Genomic DNA, 18,300 nt, shown 5'->3' with positions numbered 1-18,300 from the left:
ATGAGGGGATTGGAGCACATTCAATGTCCCTGCTGTGTCTCCATGCTCCCAGATAAACAGCCGGACTCATTGTCAGACGTTCCCGGTGATTACAGTTCCTGCAGATGGGTTGGGGCTAGGATGGGTATAGAAGTGACGATGCTGCCATAACAACCAATCAGACTACTTATAATACATCTAGCACCTTCTAGAAGATTGAGGATCATGATAGATGTCCTGGTTGAGATCATAGGAAAGTTCAGCAGTCCAGATCATCCGTTTCACAGAAGCACATATTACACCCTTTAAACTTTTCACATGAGGTGTTATGGCCACACCCTCCCACACTGGCCACTCCCCTGAAAGAGCTGTCGGCACCCTTGAGTCTATGCTACAATACAAGTCGCATGTTAATATTAACCAGAAATTTACGTTGCCTTCAGACATAAAAATTAGTAAACATTTCCCAACTAAAAGTTAATTTAAAAATAAGTCAACTATATACATTTTGGCAATGAATACCCCGTATTTTGTATTTTTTAATTATTTAGACCTTTAATCAACGTAACCCTGAACCTCGCATCACAAGACAAGTAATTCACCCACCTCACTACTAATTCACTAAAGCAATTTGCATTGAGCACTGGGTAAAATGTTTTTATGAAGGCGAAATTAATATTGGGAAATATACAGTAAAACTACTTATTAATTTATAGGTTGAAAACTAAAGGAACTTTGTAATAGCATTTGTATAATAACGCTTAATTTTTGTTCTGCAGAATTGTCCCGTATAAAAAGGTGCGTACACAATAGACCGGGCATGGCCAAACTCGTCCGCCGGCAAGTCCCATCATGCCTTGCCACAGTTTTGCTATTAGGGAATGCTGAAACTATGGCAAGGCATGCTGGGATGTGTAGTTTCACAGGAACTGGAGGGCCACAGTTTGGCCATGCTTGCATTAGATGATATTTTGAAAGATATTATCAATAATGACTTTCATTAACATTATTATCTGCACCTGAGTTGTGCTCCTGCGGGCCATTAGTGACCCCCTCTGTTGCCTGTACATGCAGCTCAGGTGTGAAATTGGGCCTAATTCACCAGGAATCGCTAATGTGAGAATTTGTAGTTGACTGCGAGGAGAGAGCTGCCGTCCAGACAGAAAGAGAAACCGCCCCTTGCAAAATTGCGAGAGAATTGCTAATCGCTACCCACTCACAAATCCATACGCAATTACTGAAACATCGAAGAGACATCTGTACAAATCTGAGTGGCTCTGAGGCTTCCATGAATCTGTGACTAAGACAGGCTGGAAGTGGTCATCACTGACATCACAGACCCACCCTGAAAATGCCTGGGCACACCTGCATTTTTTCTGATACTACCAGCAAATGGCAGGTTTCCAACACCAATCCCCAGTTACCTGTCAGTTAATCTCCAGCCACATTGCATTTATAAACCATACTTATTCTCAGTCTCTATTTCCCTTTGTGCATGCGCAGTGCATATGGTACTCATGCACAGACGTTCAATAATAGCTTCATTTGTAAATCTACCACATGGTGAAGGGGTAGGGTAGCAAGAGTGATAATATTTTGAGATTGTGTGAGCAATTCAATTGATCGCTGTAAAATTAAATTTTTGCAATATTTTTTTAAGGCAATTCAATTAAAGCTTCATTTGTAAATCTACCACATGGTGAAGGGGTAGGGTAGCAAGAGTGATAATATTTTGAGATTGTGTGGGCAATTCAATTGATCGCTGTCAATTTTAATTTTTGCAATATTTTTTTAAGGCAATTCAATTAAAGCCATCCGAAAACACACCAGAATAAGGCCCCATGTGATGTCATGATGTCAAGCGGCAGTCGGGCAAGGCTCATCTGGAAACGTTTTGGTTGGCCAGGATATCTTTTTGGGGGCCCCTTGGGACCTTCTGGGCCCTAGACAGGAGCCTAGGTTGCATTGTAGAAAATCCACCTCTGCAGAGCACAGCAAGCTGGTCATTTGCTTATGCCGGTGCTCCTTAAATTCCAGAAGCATCAACTCTACCACAAGCTACACTGTTACAGTGTGAGGAAATGAGCCTTTGCACTATAAAAAATAAATAACTAAAAATAAAACTCACAACGCTGCAAAACTTCACTTACTCATCCCCATCTGCATTTAAATGACACAGTAATTCTGAGCAATTCATGTGTGCCCGAGCCTTGGAGCGCATGTTATTATTTTTTACATTGTAATAATGAGAAAAGATGGTAGCATGTTCAGCCTTAGATATAGATAAGTGAGTTAAACAGCTTCCGCACATGGATGGGACAGCAGGGCAATGGGGCAGATGTATTAAGCCTGGTGAAGAGATAAACTGGAGATAAAGTGGAAGGAGAGAACGCACCAGCCAATCAGCTATGTTTGAAATATGACAGTTGGGAGGTGATTGGCTGAAGCGTTCTCTCCAATGTCTGAAAAACCTGACTACCCCACTCAGTTAGGAGATATGTTAAAGTATCGCAGAAAGTATCATTAGCACCTACATTTCAAATGTGTTACCCCCATTATTTCCAATAATAAGATTAACAAGTCGGGTGTCTTAAACTCCCGTCATTTCAGTTAGAGGTGAGTTTGACACCACAGTCTCTAAGCCTGAGTGATGCTGTTGGGGGATCCTACTTGTGCTGGCTCTATGGGGTAAATTTACTAAAATGGGAGTTCTATTGAAGATGGCGTGTTGCCCCTAGCAACCAATCAGATGCTATCTATCATCTTCTAAAAGGTGTAAAATAAATAGAAGAATCTGATTCGTTGCTTTGGGCAACATCCCATCTTCAATAGAATGCTCCTCTTTGTAAATTTACCCCAATGTGTTTGTATATTGCCTCTCTCACATGATGATATTGCCATGGTACTTTTCTTATGATGTTTGAAAATATTTATTTTTACAGTTTTAGGGGGTGATGTATCAAACCTTCTACATTAAAAAGTTTGATACAACTCCCCTTTTATTTGTCAAGCAAAAGCCATGCTAGAGAAGAACTTTAGTGCTAGACAACGTTCAAGTAAGAAAAAAAATATTTTATTCACTTACCAGATATGGACAATTCCCATTTCATCAGTGTCCTCCTGCTCTACCCTGTACTAATATCATCAGGCAGAGAGTATCAGCAGTGCCCTCTCTTCTGAATAAATTGGGTGATTGTGGGGGACATGTGTCTAGGCTGCGTGCCTAGCAGTCAGCATATAGATTACACAAAGACAGGTACAGTCTACACTTGGTTACTTCGGGCTGGTGTACAGCCACTAGAGTGCCGGTGCAGCACAGAGCTAAGAACCAAAAGAGGATGGTGACTGAGGTAACATAGAAACATATAATTTGATGGCTGATAAGAACCACTTGGCCCATCTAGTCTTCCCCTTTTTTAAACATGTTTCCTCAAACCATATTTGATCCTTATTTCTTTGTAAGGATATCAATATGCCTATCCCAAGCATGTTTAAATTGTTCTAATGTATTTGCCTCTGCTGATGGTAGGCTATTCAACTTATCCACTACTCTTTCTGTGAAGTAATGTTTCCTCAAATTTCCCCTGAATCTTCCTCCCTCTAGTTTCAGTGCATGTCATCGTGTTCTGCTGCTCCTCTTCCTGTGAAGAATGTCTCCCACCTGTACCTTGTTAAAGCCCTTGATATATTTGAAAAGTTTCTACCATGTCCCCCCTTTCCCTTCTCTGCTCTAAAGTATACATATTAAGATCTTTTAGTCTTTCCTGGTACGTTTTGTGATGTACAGTAGGCCATGCACCATTTTAGTTTACCTTCTTTGTAGATATGATATATGGTGAAGGATGCTCAGGTTTACCAGCAGATAGCTCTCTTGCTCAATGGCATCTTTCATATCTTCACATCCCATCATCCCACAACACCAGTTGCTGCACAGAATGGCCTGCCACCACTAGCATTGGTAACTGACAGTACTCTAGTCATGCAGTAGTGTATGACATAGCTATAATTGTTATTCCACTCCTGTATGTATCAACTTTTCCCCATGTAAGCTTATCTGCAAAGCATTCATTTTGTCTTTATGTTATCCTACGTTATTCACTTGTGTCATGAACCTCTCACAGTACAGTTATGAAATAATAATAATTTTCATTATTATTATTAGTATTTGTTATCTACAGCCACATACAACATGCGAATATCAGTCTGCATAAAACAAGTAGAGATGGGAGTCTCAGGACTACTGAAGGGAGCAGGGTCTGCTGTATGGGGGCAGCCATTTTGTGAGTGTCACTTTTCCTTAGCAGCAGGAGCCAGCAGAGCCGAGACCGCAGCAGGTCCCAGCAGGCGGCAGCGGGTAACAATAGCCCCGCAGACCCCCTGCGCTCACTCTTTCTCAGTGCCTCCCCACCGCCACGGGGTCTGCGGGGCTTTTGTTATGCCACTGCATTCTTTTATGTATGTGAATGTGTGACAGCTAATGCAAGTATCCCTTTCCCAGATGGTGTAAATGATAAAACATACTAAGCTTTGTGGATATCCAGGAGTATTGTCCTGACAATGATGATGCAGGTGCACACTCTAATTACTAAACACTGCTAATCGGAATAATTATAATAAGCTCTACAATATACTGTAACATAGAGTAAATATAGAGACACTTTTTTTATTTTATTATAAATTTTATTCAATATTTTTCCACACACATATCACAACACTTTATACATCACTACTATAGTATAGTTAATTCTCTACACACATTTATTACTTCTTATTATCACTTCTACTCACAGTAGTTTTTTTTTTCATAGCATAATTTTGACAAAAAATTGTGCCCCCAAACAGAGCCGGCCTTAGGCATAGGCAAACTAGGCAATTGCCTAGGGCATTTGGAATGCTATGGGGCATCAGCAGCTTCTGGTGATTACAATGATATGCAGCATGCCTATATTCTGTGTGTGAGTGAGGCTGTATCTGCATATGAAATAGTGTATTCATGGAAATCACTGTAACATAGCATTCCATATTCAAGTACAGCCACAGTCGCACACAGAATATAGGCATGCTGCATATCATTTTAAAATTGCACTACTGTGTGGCATAATTTGAATTGGGGGTACTATTGGGTGGCCATGCCCCTTCCCAGCAAGAACACACCCCTGTATGGGCTGCGCACCGAATGTGTACACTGTTTCTATTAAAAATATTGTGGGTAGGAGCACCAAAATGATGACTGCTATGATGAGGGTTGATGGTGCTGGGAAAGGGGAGCAGGGTCACAGGTGGAACTAGTGGCGGTGCTAGGGGGCACCAGCCAAAATCTTGCCTAGGGTATCATTTAGGCTAGGGCCGGCCCTGCCCCCAAACGCAACCAGGTGACCTCTGTTCACACTACTGAAAATAATACTGGCACAGCCAGTTCTGTTTCCAACTGATACATATAATGGTTGGGCTCTTTTACTAATTATCATCAAGATGAGAATTCATTTTGGATGTCTGTGACCATTGTACAGACCAGGAGAAGCCTTGATGACATTGTACATTATTATAAATAACACAACTATAAATTCCCATTTATAATAGTAAAAAAAATACAAACAATATGACGTTTGCCATAATATGATGGTACAGTTTTCCCTTATGCACATGAAATGGAGCAGAGTTGCCATTGGATGTCTGCCTTTTTCCTCTTTAGTTATTGGCTGATAGATCTCATTGCCCACAGACGCATCTCATGAGGACTATAACTTTGTAGTCACATCTGCAGACATTAATACTCCTCTGTCTCCCTCACATCTGATCTTCCATGAATGACTGCAGAAGTCCTGGACTGCCCATACAAAAAAAAAAACTACAACATCATACTGTATAGGCTATAATGAAAAGGCTGATACAAATTACTATACTAGAGTCTGAATGATCTACTTTTGTGTGGTAGCCGTAATTAACTCTACATGCTTATCTGTATTGCTGTTATTGTTTAATTTTGGTCATACCCACCCTTGCCTATTCTGTCCTGCCCTCGATAATGGATCCTTTACCACGAACTTAAAGCTGGAGATGGTGGAAGTTGTATTGAGCTGCACTCATGTCTCCAGTCTACAACAAGATGGCTGTATAGAGGCACTCTTTTGATAATTATAATTTTGGTCATACCCACCCTTGCATATTCTGTCCTGCCCTCAATAATGGTTCTTACCATGAATTTAAAGCTAGAGCTGGTGGAAGTTGTATTGTGCTGCACTCAATGTCTCCAGTCTACAACAAGATGGCTGTATAGAGGCGCTCTTTTGATAATTATAATTTTGGGAATCCCCAACCTTGCCTATTCTGTCCTGCCCTCGATAATGGTCCTTACCACGAACTTAAAGCTGGAGCTGGTGGACGTTGTATTGAGTTGCACTCAATGTCTCCGGTCTACAACAAGATGGCTGTATAGAGGCACTCTTTTGATAATTATAATTTTGGTCATACCCAACCTTGCCTATTCTGTCCTGCCCTCGATAATGGTCCTTACCACGAACTTAAAGCTGGAGCTGGTGGAAGTTGCATTGTGCTGCACTCAAGGTCTCCGGTCTACAACAAGATGGCTGTATAGAGGCGCTCTTTTGTCACAGAGCATATTGAGTCTTCTGCACTGAAAGTTCACAGAGTGCTGCAGTACCTGTTAATAAACTATACAGATTTGGTATTGCACTTATTTACAGGAAACGGCACGTACCTAATAAATACATGTTTGCTTGTTGTTTGCGCTACAAATAAAATCCCGGACACTTCTAAGATGCATAGCAAACATTTTTACAACCTACTTTTTTTGTTTTCATTTGCAGTATTTTATGTATATATACACAGATGCTGCATATTTATTGTATATTCTTTTTATCTTTCCAGTACCCAGTGGATGCCGCTAATCCTGACACAGGGACAGAAGAGAATGTGTTTCTTTCTCCTGCTAAAGGAAACATTGCTTGTAATGCATTTTTGCATCTACCAAACCTTCCTCTAATGAGGTTTGAGAATGCTATAAATAACCCTAATGAGACTTTGTCTTCTTATGTAATATATTTCCTTGTTACGTCTCACAATTCTCTGTATTGTGCTCAAGACTAAAAGCCAAGGGAACATCTTGCTGCACTACAGCTAACACTATAAAAAATAAATGAGTTTAGAAATGCTATGGCTGAGATTCAAGAAAAATTAAAAAGCGGGGAAATATTACCATTATTTTCTTCCCATAAATAACCATATTACAAGAAAATCAACTTGCATTAAAAGAGCCTTGCTTGATTTAAAGACTAGAGATTAACAGGTAGCCGTCCTATTTGTGTAATGTATTCTAGAACCATTGAGGGAACCGGTAGCGCAATGATTGAAGAGGAGAGAACACAGCAATATCACAAGAAGACTATAATGGTTCTTCGATGCCTCAGCCAAGAGCTTTTGCATATGAGAGGATTCAGTGCCCAGGAGTGTGTATAGTTCATAGCCAGTGGCAGGGAAATTGCAGTTTTATGGCACTCTAGAGCACCTTAGAGTCCTGTTTTTAAGGTCCGTAGAGGCTATTGTCTATAATATAAATAAATTCAGTATTTTAGCTGAATCCCCACTGGTTTTTCATTTTTTTCTTTTATTTTCCAGTAAGCTGATCACCAGCTTCTTAACATAAGTGCAGTAAGGTTCATCTGGGATATGTAATTGTGGGAGATAATTGCGCTGTGCTCTTGAATATTCCGAAACACTTGGCGGCAACACCTTCTTATAACAACGCATATAAGCTGCACAATGGGTTCTCCCATAACCGCATCTCCTATGGTTCTCTTGTATGCACAACATACACACACACATACACTGAAACATTTTTACAGTGGAAGAGGTTATTGAAGGAAGGGGACAACACACAGAGGTACATATGTAGTAAGCATTGGAGAGTGATAAAGTGGAGAGATAAACTACCAATCAGCTTTTAACTGTCACTTTTCAAACACATCCTGTAACATGACAGTTAGGAGTGGATTGCCTGGGACCTTATTTCTGACCACTTTATGTCTCTCTCCAAGACTTAGGTTATCTGTGCTAAGCTGATGCAGCAGGACTATTCAACGATGGACGATATTTCCAATACTCGGAAATATCAGCCCATGGACTTGCCGCTGCAGATTCGGCTCTTTAAAAAGCCGAATCTGCATTAGCAGAAAAAGGACACTGAATTTGCAAATTAGCTGCCTTTTTCGCAGACAAATATGTAGATTTGCCGATCCATATCTTTTCCGACTTTCGGAATATTTCCGAAAGCCAATAAAAGAAGAACATTGAATAGATCAAATGTGAATTTTACCTATTTTACGCAAAAACAATATTTCCGATGATCAGAAATATCTGCCGGTATCGAATCCCTCCCCCCCCTTGGGGTATAGTTATAAAGATTTCTTTAAAGGGAGAGTGTTGCCTAAAGCAACTACAGGAATCAGATTTTACCTATTATATTTGAAGTACATAATACAAAATGATAGATGCTTGCTGGTTGCTATGGCAAACATCTACATGTTTAACTTATAGAAGGACTGATATGTTTCCTCCTGTTATAAGTGAGATAAACTGCATTAACTTTTTGATTTAGACCTCTCAATAGTAAACAGTGATTATATTCAACAAAATGTTTTTATAAATAATGGAAATCGATACGATAACAAAATAAAACACTGCCTAAACCACATAAGTTGTAAGTTATTATGTCTTTAACATTATACAGTATATATGGGAGATTTAAGTAAATTAGATTTTGACTGGGTTATTTAATTGTATATATATAATTATGGTTTTTAATTTGAAAGTGAATAATCGTACACCAGTGCCAGGCATGCCGGGGGTTTGACAGTGACCATGGTATGACCAAGTTTCCTACATGGCCAGTACACTGAAGAAAAAGCAGACATCTAGGGGTAAATTTATTAAAAATTAAAAAAAGGTGTCATAGCCCAATCAGATTCTGTCTATCATTTTCTAGGAGGCAATAGAGAAATGATAGACATAATCTGATTGGTTGTTATGGGCAACATCACAGCTTTTCTCTTTTAGAAGCTATTGTCAATTTACCCCCAAGATATCATTACCAGTTCACCTCCTGTCTTTACATACAAGTCTACTGAAGGTGCGATGAGCATGATCTAACACTAGAGGCGCTGTGGCACAGGGGGCGTATGTCTCCAGCAATAAAAGAAACACAGAGGGAGATGAATCAAGCATCCGAAATTTTGAAGAGGTGGAGATGTTGCCCATAGCAACCAATCACCTTTAAATTAGCATTTATCAAGTACATTCTATAACTTGATAGGTAGAAGCCAATTGGTTGTTATGGGATTGATACATTCTCCCTTGATCATTGGCGTTAGATGGTGGCACACAGTGTCAATGCACAGCATTTCTTATGAGATCTGTTCTAAAGAAGCTAAGTAATACCCTTTTTACACCAAAAATGTCTGGTCGCACCCGGGTTTGCTCCCTTTTACAGCACCGCATCCCCCAGCCGCTGCTTGCAGATGATGTCATCTCCAAGCACTGATCGCCACCATCGGAACCCGGACCGTTGTGCTGGGGGCAAGCTCAGCACTAAGGTAATCTGCTGGGCTGCCCCCAGCCCCCGTGCACTTGCCAGCCCTCGTCCTGGAGGTGAATGGATGCCGTACACAGGCTTCCATTCACCTCCTCCGCTGCCGCAGCTGCTGTATGCACAGCATAGCAGACAGCAGCGGAGGCTGTGTGTGCCCCCCCGCCCAACCTGTGGACACTGCGGTCCGCAGGTTGGACGTCCCCCATTCATGTAAACGGGAGCCGTGTTGGATGACCCGGCAAACCCGTTTACACCACCCTCTACCCAGGTCCTAGCCGTGTTCTTCCCAGGTCAGGACCTGGGTAGAAGTACCTTGTAAAGGGACACGGCGTGACCCATTTACACCGCCGCTGACCCGGGTTTTTGCAGCGGTGTAAAAGGGGTATAACATTTGAACACTTCCAGAATGTCATCACATGGATTAGTTAACAAAATATGTGGATCATATAATAGTGCACATACTGTTAACACTACTGCTCAATAATAAAATGACTCAGCACCACATCATACACTAAGATATAAAACCAGAAATAAGAATGTAGAGTAAGTGCCATGCAGTTTCCTAAGAGAACCAAATCTTCCGTTAATCTGTTACTGTACACCTGCTCTTCTTCTTTACTCCGGTAGTAGTCTAGTCGTGTGAGTCCTTTCATTATTCTGTAGAGTATTGTGCATTGTATATGTTTTCTTTCTGAAAATTTTGTCAGTGCATTTAATTCAAATATTATTTTAAATACACATTACCAGGGACTGGCTGGCAACTCTCAGCCTGGGTGGCAACACAAGCAAGTGGCCCATCACCATCGCCATCGTTTCACCACCCTACCCTCTCCCCTCTAGTATGCAGCAAGGATTTAACAATCCTTCTCCACCATACACATACACTAGAAATGGGGACAGTGCGCGCCGAAGGCGCGCTGCAAAAATTTACACTATAATGCCCATTACACATAAAGCCATCACTGTAATGCCCATGACACATGCCACACACTGTAATGCCCATTACACATAAAGCCATCACTGTAATGCCCAAACATAATGCCAACACCGTAATGCCCATTACACATAATGTCAACACCGTAATGCGCATTACACATAATGCCAACATCGTAATGCCCATTAAACATAATGCCACACACCATAATACACATTAAACATAATGCCACACTGTAATGGTAATTAAATATAATGCTACACACCGTAATGCCCATTGAACATAATGCCACACCGTAATGCCAATTAAATATGCCACACACGTAATGCCCATTAAACATAATGCCAACACCGCAATGCCAATTAAATATAATGCCACACCCCAATAATGCCCAGTACACATACTGTAATTCCAACAACATAATGCCCATAAATTATGCCACACGCCGTAATGCCCAGTACACATAATGCATAGGCTGCTCCCCTGCATAACAGGAGGACACCAATGGCTGCTCCTCCTGCATTGCAACAGGAGTACATCACAGGCTGCTCCAAATTCAGAAAAACAGAAGGACACCACAGGCTGTTCCTCCTGCATTACATCAGGACACAACAGGCTGCTCCCCCTGCATACCATCAGGACACCACAGGCTGCTCCCAATGCATAAAAACGGGAGGACACCGCAGGCTGCTCCCCCTGCATAACATCAGGACACTGAAGGCTGCACCCCTTGCATAATAACAGGACGAGGAGTCAAGACACCACAGGCTTCTCCGGAAGCCTGTGGTGTCCTGACTCCTCAGTCCCATTCTCCCCCTGTAAAGATGCTAATACTGTAGTACTTGCGGTAGTGAGGCTGATCTCGCCGCCGCCGCCGGATGAAAACAACGAGGCTGCAGTCCTGCAGCACTAGTATGGAGAAGTACATACGCGCAGGCCGGCCGCCGGAAGCATGGTGCCATCCATGATGGTCAGAGGCAGGACTCCTTCCTCGTGTTTGCTCTGGCCTCCCTCGTCCCGCCTACATTCAGCCCCCCGGCCCAGCCCGCCTCTGGACATTACACTGGATACCTCTTACTGTTTTAATATGTAGTTATTGTAAGTGAAAAACCTGTTTGTTTGGAGAGAGGAAAGCAGGTTGCTACTAGGGATGGACATTGCATCGCAATGTTTCACTACTATCAATGCTTTTGTTTTAATGGTAGCCATTTTACTACTCCCAGACTGCTCTCTAGCCTTGGCAAAGAGACCAAACGAGTGTGGAAACACGTTGGCCTAATAAGTAGCAGCGACGAGTGCTCCATTGCTTGCTGCAGTGCAGGCCAAGTGGCACCAGGCAGGTGCCGTCCTTCCGCCAAATGCAGTTGTAAGTAGGGATCCTGGGACAGAGCCAATTAACTCAACAGCAGCACTGCAAAGCTCCATTGGAAGAGCTGCGGTCACACTTGGATCCCGCTGTGAACCACACATATGCTGCTTTATATGCTTTCTTGGAGCCCAGAGGCAGTGATTCCATTGCCTCTGGGAGCTATCGCCCTGTACGGACCCTCAATCATCCATGGACCCCATAGCAACAGAACCCTTGCAATGGATGGTACTCCAGACCTGCATATGCAGTATGAAATGAAGAACAATAATTTGTTAATTGAACTCTGATATTACTAACCAGTGTTTTTTAAGGTTTACTGTAAGCATTAGCACTATGTATAGAAAGATTGTGCTGTTGGATAGCTTGGTATGGCATTATAATAGATTAAATATGTTTGCTAATGGTTAGATGTGCCCTTTTTGTTCCACCAGTTCCATCATGTGTAATACGGTTTAAGTCTGCTCCTATGTTGTTGCCAGCTACCAGCAATAAATGGGATTACATTTTCTTTTACACGTCCCTTTGTACTCTGAATTAATTCTTCATGTGTGCAAGGAAATTGACAACCAATGTGAGTCTAGGGTAGCTATTAGAGAGATTAACTCTGCCCCGAGATAACGCGCTAAAGCCTGCGAGCTGCCGGACAGAAAGCTGGTGGTACTCTAATAATAAGTGTATACAGATAAGAGTCTGCTGAGGGGAACCGAGCGCTCGCAGTAAAAGAGACACAGACTGTATTGGGGAGAATATCTATCACACCGGGAACGTTGGTGCTGCAAGCTAAAAAGTTCAGGATGGATGTGGAAAGCGTGCGAGATGAGATCAGCAGATGCCTAACTCATATGACAGTAGATGACATGATTAAAACCTGCCAGTTTTTGGAATGTGTCAGAAGAGAGCGCGGCGAAAAGGGAAAACCTGTCACCATCGCAGGAGGCTAATTGATGATCTACTGGATGAGGTGGCTGAGGCAGAGGAAGAGGAAAGTGCTATGTTATTTCTAAAGAAAGCCAGGCAGTTCATCACTGATTCTAAAGGAAAGCAATTCAGCTGAAGCAAAGAAGCGATAACAATAAGGATCCTGGGGGAAAGCAACAGCAACTAAAACATTTAAAGAAACAGCAGTCAATTGTGTAAAAAAAAAGTGTAAATATATATATATATATATATTTAATCTCCATTTAGGACTCTACCTGGGCTGCTTTTGTATTAGGGGTGGTTCAACATAGGAGAGGGCCAGTGTGCAGTCTGTATACAGGTGCCCTCCTCTTTGACAGTGTAGAAGACTTGCTTTGGCTACTATGCATATGCAGGTCTCCAGGAAAATGAAGTCTAAGACATCTCTACTGCACTTATCTCTAAATTATTATTACTGCATCATTTTCCTGGTGATCTCTGTCTGCAGGGCCAGCCAACATGGGACACCGGAGAGGTAAGTATAATAATATGGGTGCAGGGTATGTGGTGTAAGCCCCCTGGTGCAACCATATGAAACCCACTCAAGCTTGAAGACCATATGAACTCCATACAGATTGGGTTCTGGGTGAGATTAAACACATTGACCCAACACTATGATATCCTATTACTAATTACTGTTCTACCCAAGAGGTAGATAGAGAAGTATGTTGGAGAACAAAGATTAAATGAAAGGTGCTAGAGACAACAAGTAAAAAGAGTAATGTTCCAGTTGCCAAAAACCCTTACTATGATAAATTACCTAAACGTACTATAAGAAGGGACTATGTCACTGTAGAGGAAACACATATCCAGGTTTAATCCTTGGAAGCCTGATGTAAATAAACATTGAGCTTATTAGATAACAACTGTAAATGGTTCTTTTGCTGCAAAACTACAGTATGATGAGAAAAAGGAGACCTGCCATTTATACTACTGATGGATATTACCTAACAACAGGCTTAAAGTGGTCATGCAGAGGTGGGGGAACTGATTTCTGTATGCCACCTAATTACCCCCCTCCGCTACCCCCAATAGGCAGAGACAGGGCCAGTGGTGGGTTTTTTGGCATCCCCCTACAAACTAGAATGCTATTGTGTGAGAATTACTGTGCAGGGCCAATGTGGAGGTTAAAATGCTCCACCTCACCGTTAGAGGTGGTGGAACTCAGTTCCACCCTGTTCCCCCTCACTTTAACCCCTGCCTAGCAAGTATACAATGAGTATCCTCCAAATTATTTGTTTAGAACAATTAAATTAAAATATTCCTTTTTTTTGTAGATTTTTTCATCGTTAGATGGAATATATTCTTGTTTCATCAAGGGCAACAATTCTTCCACATACTGAACTGAGATCAGTAAAGGAACGGCTAGGTAATGAAAATGTGTCTACAAAAAGATCAAACAAGAAATAGTTTCTGGAGCCACTTAAGACCTTGAGTTGCTGAAGAACCAATTGTCAGTTATAATGTAATGTGATTAGGTGAATTAACAAGGAAGTATTTTGGAAATGAGCGGAGTCTATTCCTAGCCTGGCAGAAGCTATAGAAGCATCACCAGCCAGCTAAAAGGGGGAATTGGTTGGAAATTACTGTAGTGCAAGCTATAAAAGATCTGTGCAAGACCATCACATGACTCTGGCACCAAGATCACACAGTTCTATTCATGACTGATAATCCATGTCAACCAATGGAAGGATTCTGTTTTGAGACTTAAGATGCAGTTTGCAAATACTCAACATCATTCTAAACTTAAAAAGACAGGACACAGTATTTACACCGAGGGAGCCTAGAGAACACCAAATTAACCACTTGAGTGGTATGCCCGGAAAGTTTTGCAGCGGGCTGTCCCGGAAAATTTCCAGGCATACCAATAAAATCAAGGTGTGCACCAGTGGTGCCTGCAGCTGTGCACCACTGGCACATCACCTGTCCGGGAACCCCTCATCCCCTCTCCCCTCCCATCGCTCCCCCTTACCTCTCTGCTCTAGTAATCATACGCCGGAGCTCCCCTGCCGCTGCCCCCTGCCGCCATTAGTTGCAGGGAGCAGGCGGAAGGCTCTGGGATGTTCGGGGCAGCTAGGGGGTACTCGGGAGCTCTCAGCAGTTCAGGCGCCCCAGTCCTCCCGAGCTGCAGCAAAAGTCCCAGAGCCTGCCGCTTGTGGCCACTGCTGTGACTGGCTACTGGGGCAGCGTCAGGGGAGCTCCAGTGCACAAATGCCAGAGCGGAAGTGAGGGGCTTCCCTAAGATCTGTGGTGGGTTTTGCTGGGGAAGGACAAACCTGCCCTGGTAGGTTTGTCCTGCCACAGCAAAATCCACCACTTAAAGGGGTTAATATACTGTACATATACAGTAGTCAATGAACCAGGAACATTTATATTGCCACAGTAGTACCAAAGGAGGTAGTTAACATTTGTAAGAGTATTCAATCCACCAATGCAATGCAAAGGAATTATAGGGACAAAATGTTTTTGTAAAATACTCAACCAAAGGTCAACAACAAATAGTGAAACAGATGCTATGGTAAGAGTGCTCTGTATATCTTTTTTCTCTACAAACCAGTCTTGCCTGAAAAGTTCCGTAGTCTCTAACCTTTGACTGGATCTGGATTCTCTCTGGCATTAGTACAGGGTCAGCAGATACCAAACCATGACAGAAGACTCTCATAGGAATGGAGATTGTCATTGAGATATTGCTCATTTTATCATCCAGTGTGTACAGGGCTTTAAAGATAGCCTATTCCAAAGTGTTCAGTGACCACGTAGCATTATCATTATTATTATTAAACATCTCTTATATAGCGCAGCATATTTCCTTGTGCTTTACAGCATTACAGTATGATATAGAGAAATATATTTGCTAATCTGGATATTTTCCACTTTGTTACACCAGTTCTTTATGTGCAGCTTACACTTAGTACTGTATATTGCTTCACCTGCCATAAATGGTAGAAATTTACTAACGGTTTATTGTACTGTAACAACGATGATGGCCCGTTTAAGTCTATTGTGCTGACGCTGGGTATAGAGGTATTGTAGGTTCAGATTCTAACGGAGAATTTCAGATTTTCGATTACCCTGGAGCTATGTTGCCATCTTTTTTTTCTGTCAATTATTGAAAATGACCATGTTTACAATATTTTTGTGACTCAGGAGCAAATACATTTACTTTATTTTTGGCTTGAGTTACATGACATCACGTTGCATAATTAAATTTTTTAGCTTCCACAAGTTTTACATACAATGGACCCGATTCGGTGGAGCAAAAAAGCAAAACGGTTATGTCTGGATGTTACAATACAATGGGAGCAAATACATTTATATTGTTTCCGTGCAAAATAAATACTGTCTGCTTTTGCATGATGTTCACAGATGTTAGTCAGCATTAGACATTGCAATTTAGATTTCAGTTTGAACACGCCCACACCCAAATCTAACTATCTCTGCATGTTACATAATTTTTCAAATTTTTGTGCTTTTTTGCTTTGCAAACAAAGCGGAATCAGACCCACTATTACCAAATCTTGTTTATCACAGATCTCAAGATAAATATGCAATATATAAAATTTACTCAGATCCTAAGTGTACAGAAATACGATAGTTTGGTTGCTATCTACAGAACTCAACATAACAAAAAAACAGTGTGAAGAACTTTGTATAGTATTTCAGTCAATACCATATGAACATCTGAATATCATAACTGCTTCATTTTAATAAATAAAAATGTCTAGATTTGTTTAAAAACTATATATGTTTTTTTTTGATTTATTTTTTAATGAGATAATAGACAACATATGCAATAAAGTCAGATTGTGGCAAACTTTTGATAAGGATAAATTACATTGCTACCAATTAGAAAATGTGAATTTGCACAAACAGTTTTTGGCTGGATACACACTTAAAATATCTATATGGTGACCCGTTGTCATGCCGACAGAGCGGATGCTTAGGTAAGTTACTGTATACATACCGATTGGCTGCTTAATTCATGGGACCTGACGTCACAAGTAGGCATTTAAATTTGCCGGCCCAGCTGTGATGTCAGTGTTGCCGTCCCTGCAGTCAATGTTGACGGGTCACCTGTACACACATGCAAATGCTCCATTGCTGAGTATCTTCCAGATATATCGCTGACACACAAGCTGATAAGATGTGTGACAAACGGCATAATGTTCAGTGTGTACCTAGCATTACTCACACATCATTTTGAACCACATTTAAGCAAGTGCACTAAAAGAAGAATACTGAAAAGTATGAATAGACAATATTCTAGAATGTTCATTTTCACCATCTGGTGAACATTTCCTTAGATACAATGGGGTTTATTTACTAAGATGGGAATTCTACTGATGATGGGATGTTGCTATGGGCAACCAATCAGATTCTACCTATTATCTTCTAGAAGGTGCTAAATAAATAAGGAGTTGATTCTGATTGGTTGCCATAGCAACATCCCATCTTCAATAGATCTCCCAACTTAGTAAATAAACACCATCTAGAACACCACTGTCCTACTCCATTTGGCAATCGTGCAGGATATGCAGATAAGATATTGCAGCATGAAAATGCCGGCTTACCTTGGAGGCAATCCCTGTGCTGAAGCTATCCATTCCATACGACATCTGCAAATACAGAAAAATCCCAGGCTCCATTAGCACAAGTTCATAATTCGTCATCCGATAATACTTAGGGGCAACAAAAACAAGAACATGTCACAAATACAGTATCTGACACTAGAGCAAGAAAAGTAAAACACAATAAGGGCAATTCTTTACACGTATATATCCATGTTTTTTCTTTGGACTCATTTTCATGACAATGTTATATTGGTTTCGTTTGTGTGCATTTACTCTATTTGTTCTATGATTTGCTCCAATTCATGGTTTCAAAGTTCACTTCTGTCGTCACTCATGGACTCGGAGATATGGCTGCGATAGATTTTGGCACCATTCAGAATGTCAACATGGAGTGGATGCTGTAAGGATGTCAAGGTACTCTTTACCTAGAGGGGCGCAAACGATTTTGATCGTGGGCATCGTTAGTAAAAAAAAAATGCGTCGGTCGCATCGCATGCAACCAAAAAATCGAATGCGATGCGACCGACGCGATGCCCGCGATTTCCCATAGGGAACAATGTTAAATGTCCCAATTGACCCGATTTTCCTGTTCAATGTCTCAATTGACCCGATTTTCCATAGGAAACTATGTTAAATGGCCCACAGAGGCCAAATAGGCACCCTGAAGTGTGAAATGGCTGCGCTCGCCATGCTTCGGGTTGACGTTGATCGTGGGGTGGCGTTCACAATTGTGGGGGCCATTTCACACTTCAGGGTGCCTATTTGGCCTCCGTGGGCCATTTAACATTGTTTCCTATGGAAAATCGGGTCAATTGAGACATTGAACAGGAAAATCGGGTCAATTGGGACATTTAACATTGTTCCCTATGGGAAATCGCGGGCATCG

At 41.5% G+C, this 18,300-nt stretch overlaps 1 protein-coding gene across 3 annotated transcripts in view; it reads right to left on the bottom strand.

Annotated features, from left to right (window-relative positions):
- PPARGC1A (PPARG coactivator 1 alpha) overlaps positions 1–18,300 on the bottom strand; it is a 1,315,783-nt gene that overhangs the window by 636,604 nt on the left and 660,879 nt on the right. For all 3 annotated transcript variants that reach the window (XM_083161395.1, XM_083161397.1, XM_083161399.1), the window contains one exon: positions 17,415–17,459. In XM_083161395.1, coding sequence (XP_083017521.1) covers positions 17,415–17,459 — 45 coding nt within the window. The remainder of the gene's footprint in view (positions 1–17,414; positions 17,460–18,300) is intronic.

Source organism: Crinia signifera, chromosome 1, assembly GCF_055691185.1.
Source record: "Crinia signifera chromosome 1, ASM5569118v1, whole genome shotgun sequence".
NCBI classification, from domain to species: domain Eukaryota; kingdom Metazoa; phylum Chordata; class Amphibia; order Anura; family Myobatrachidae; genus Crinia; species Crinia signifera.
Note: the sequence above shows the minus strand (reverse complement) of the source record. Positions and strands in the feature narration are given on the sequence as shown.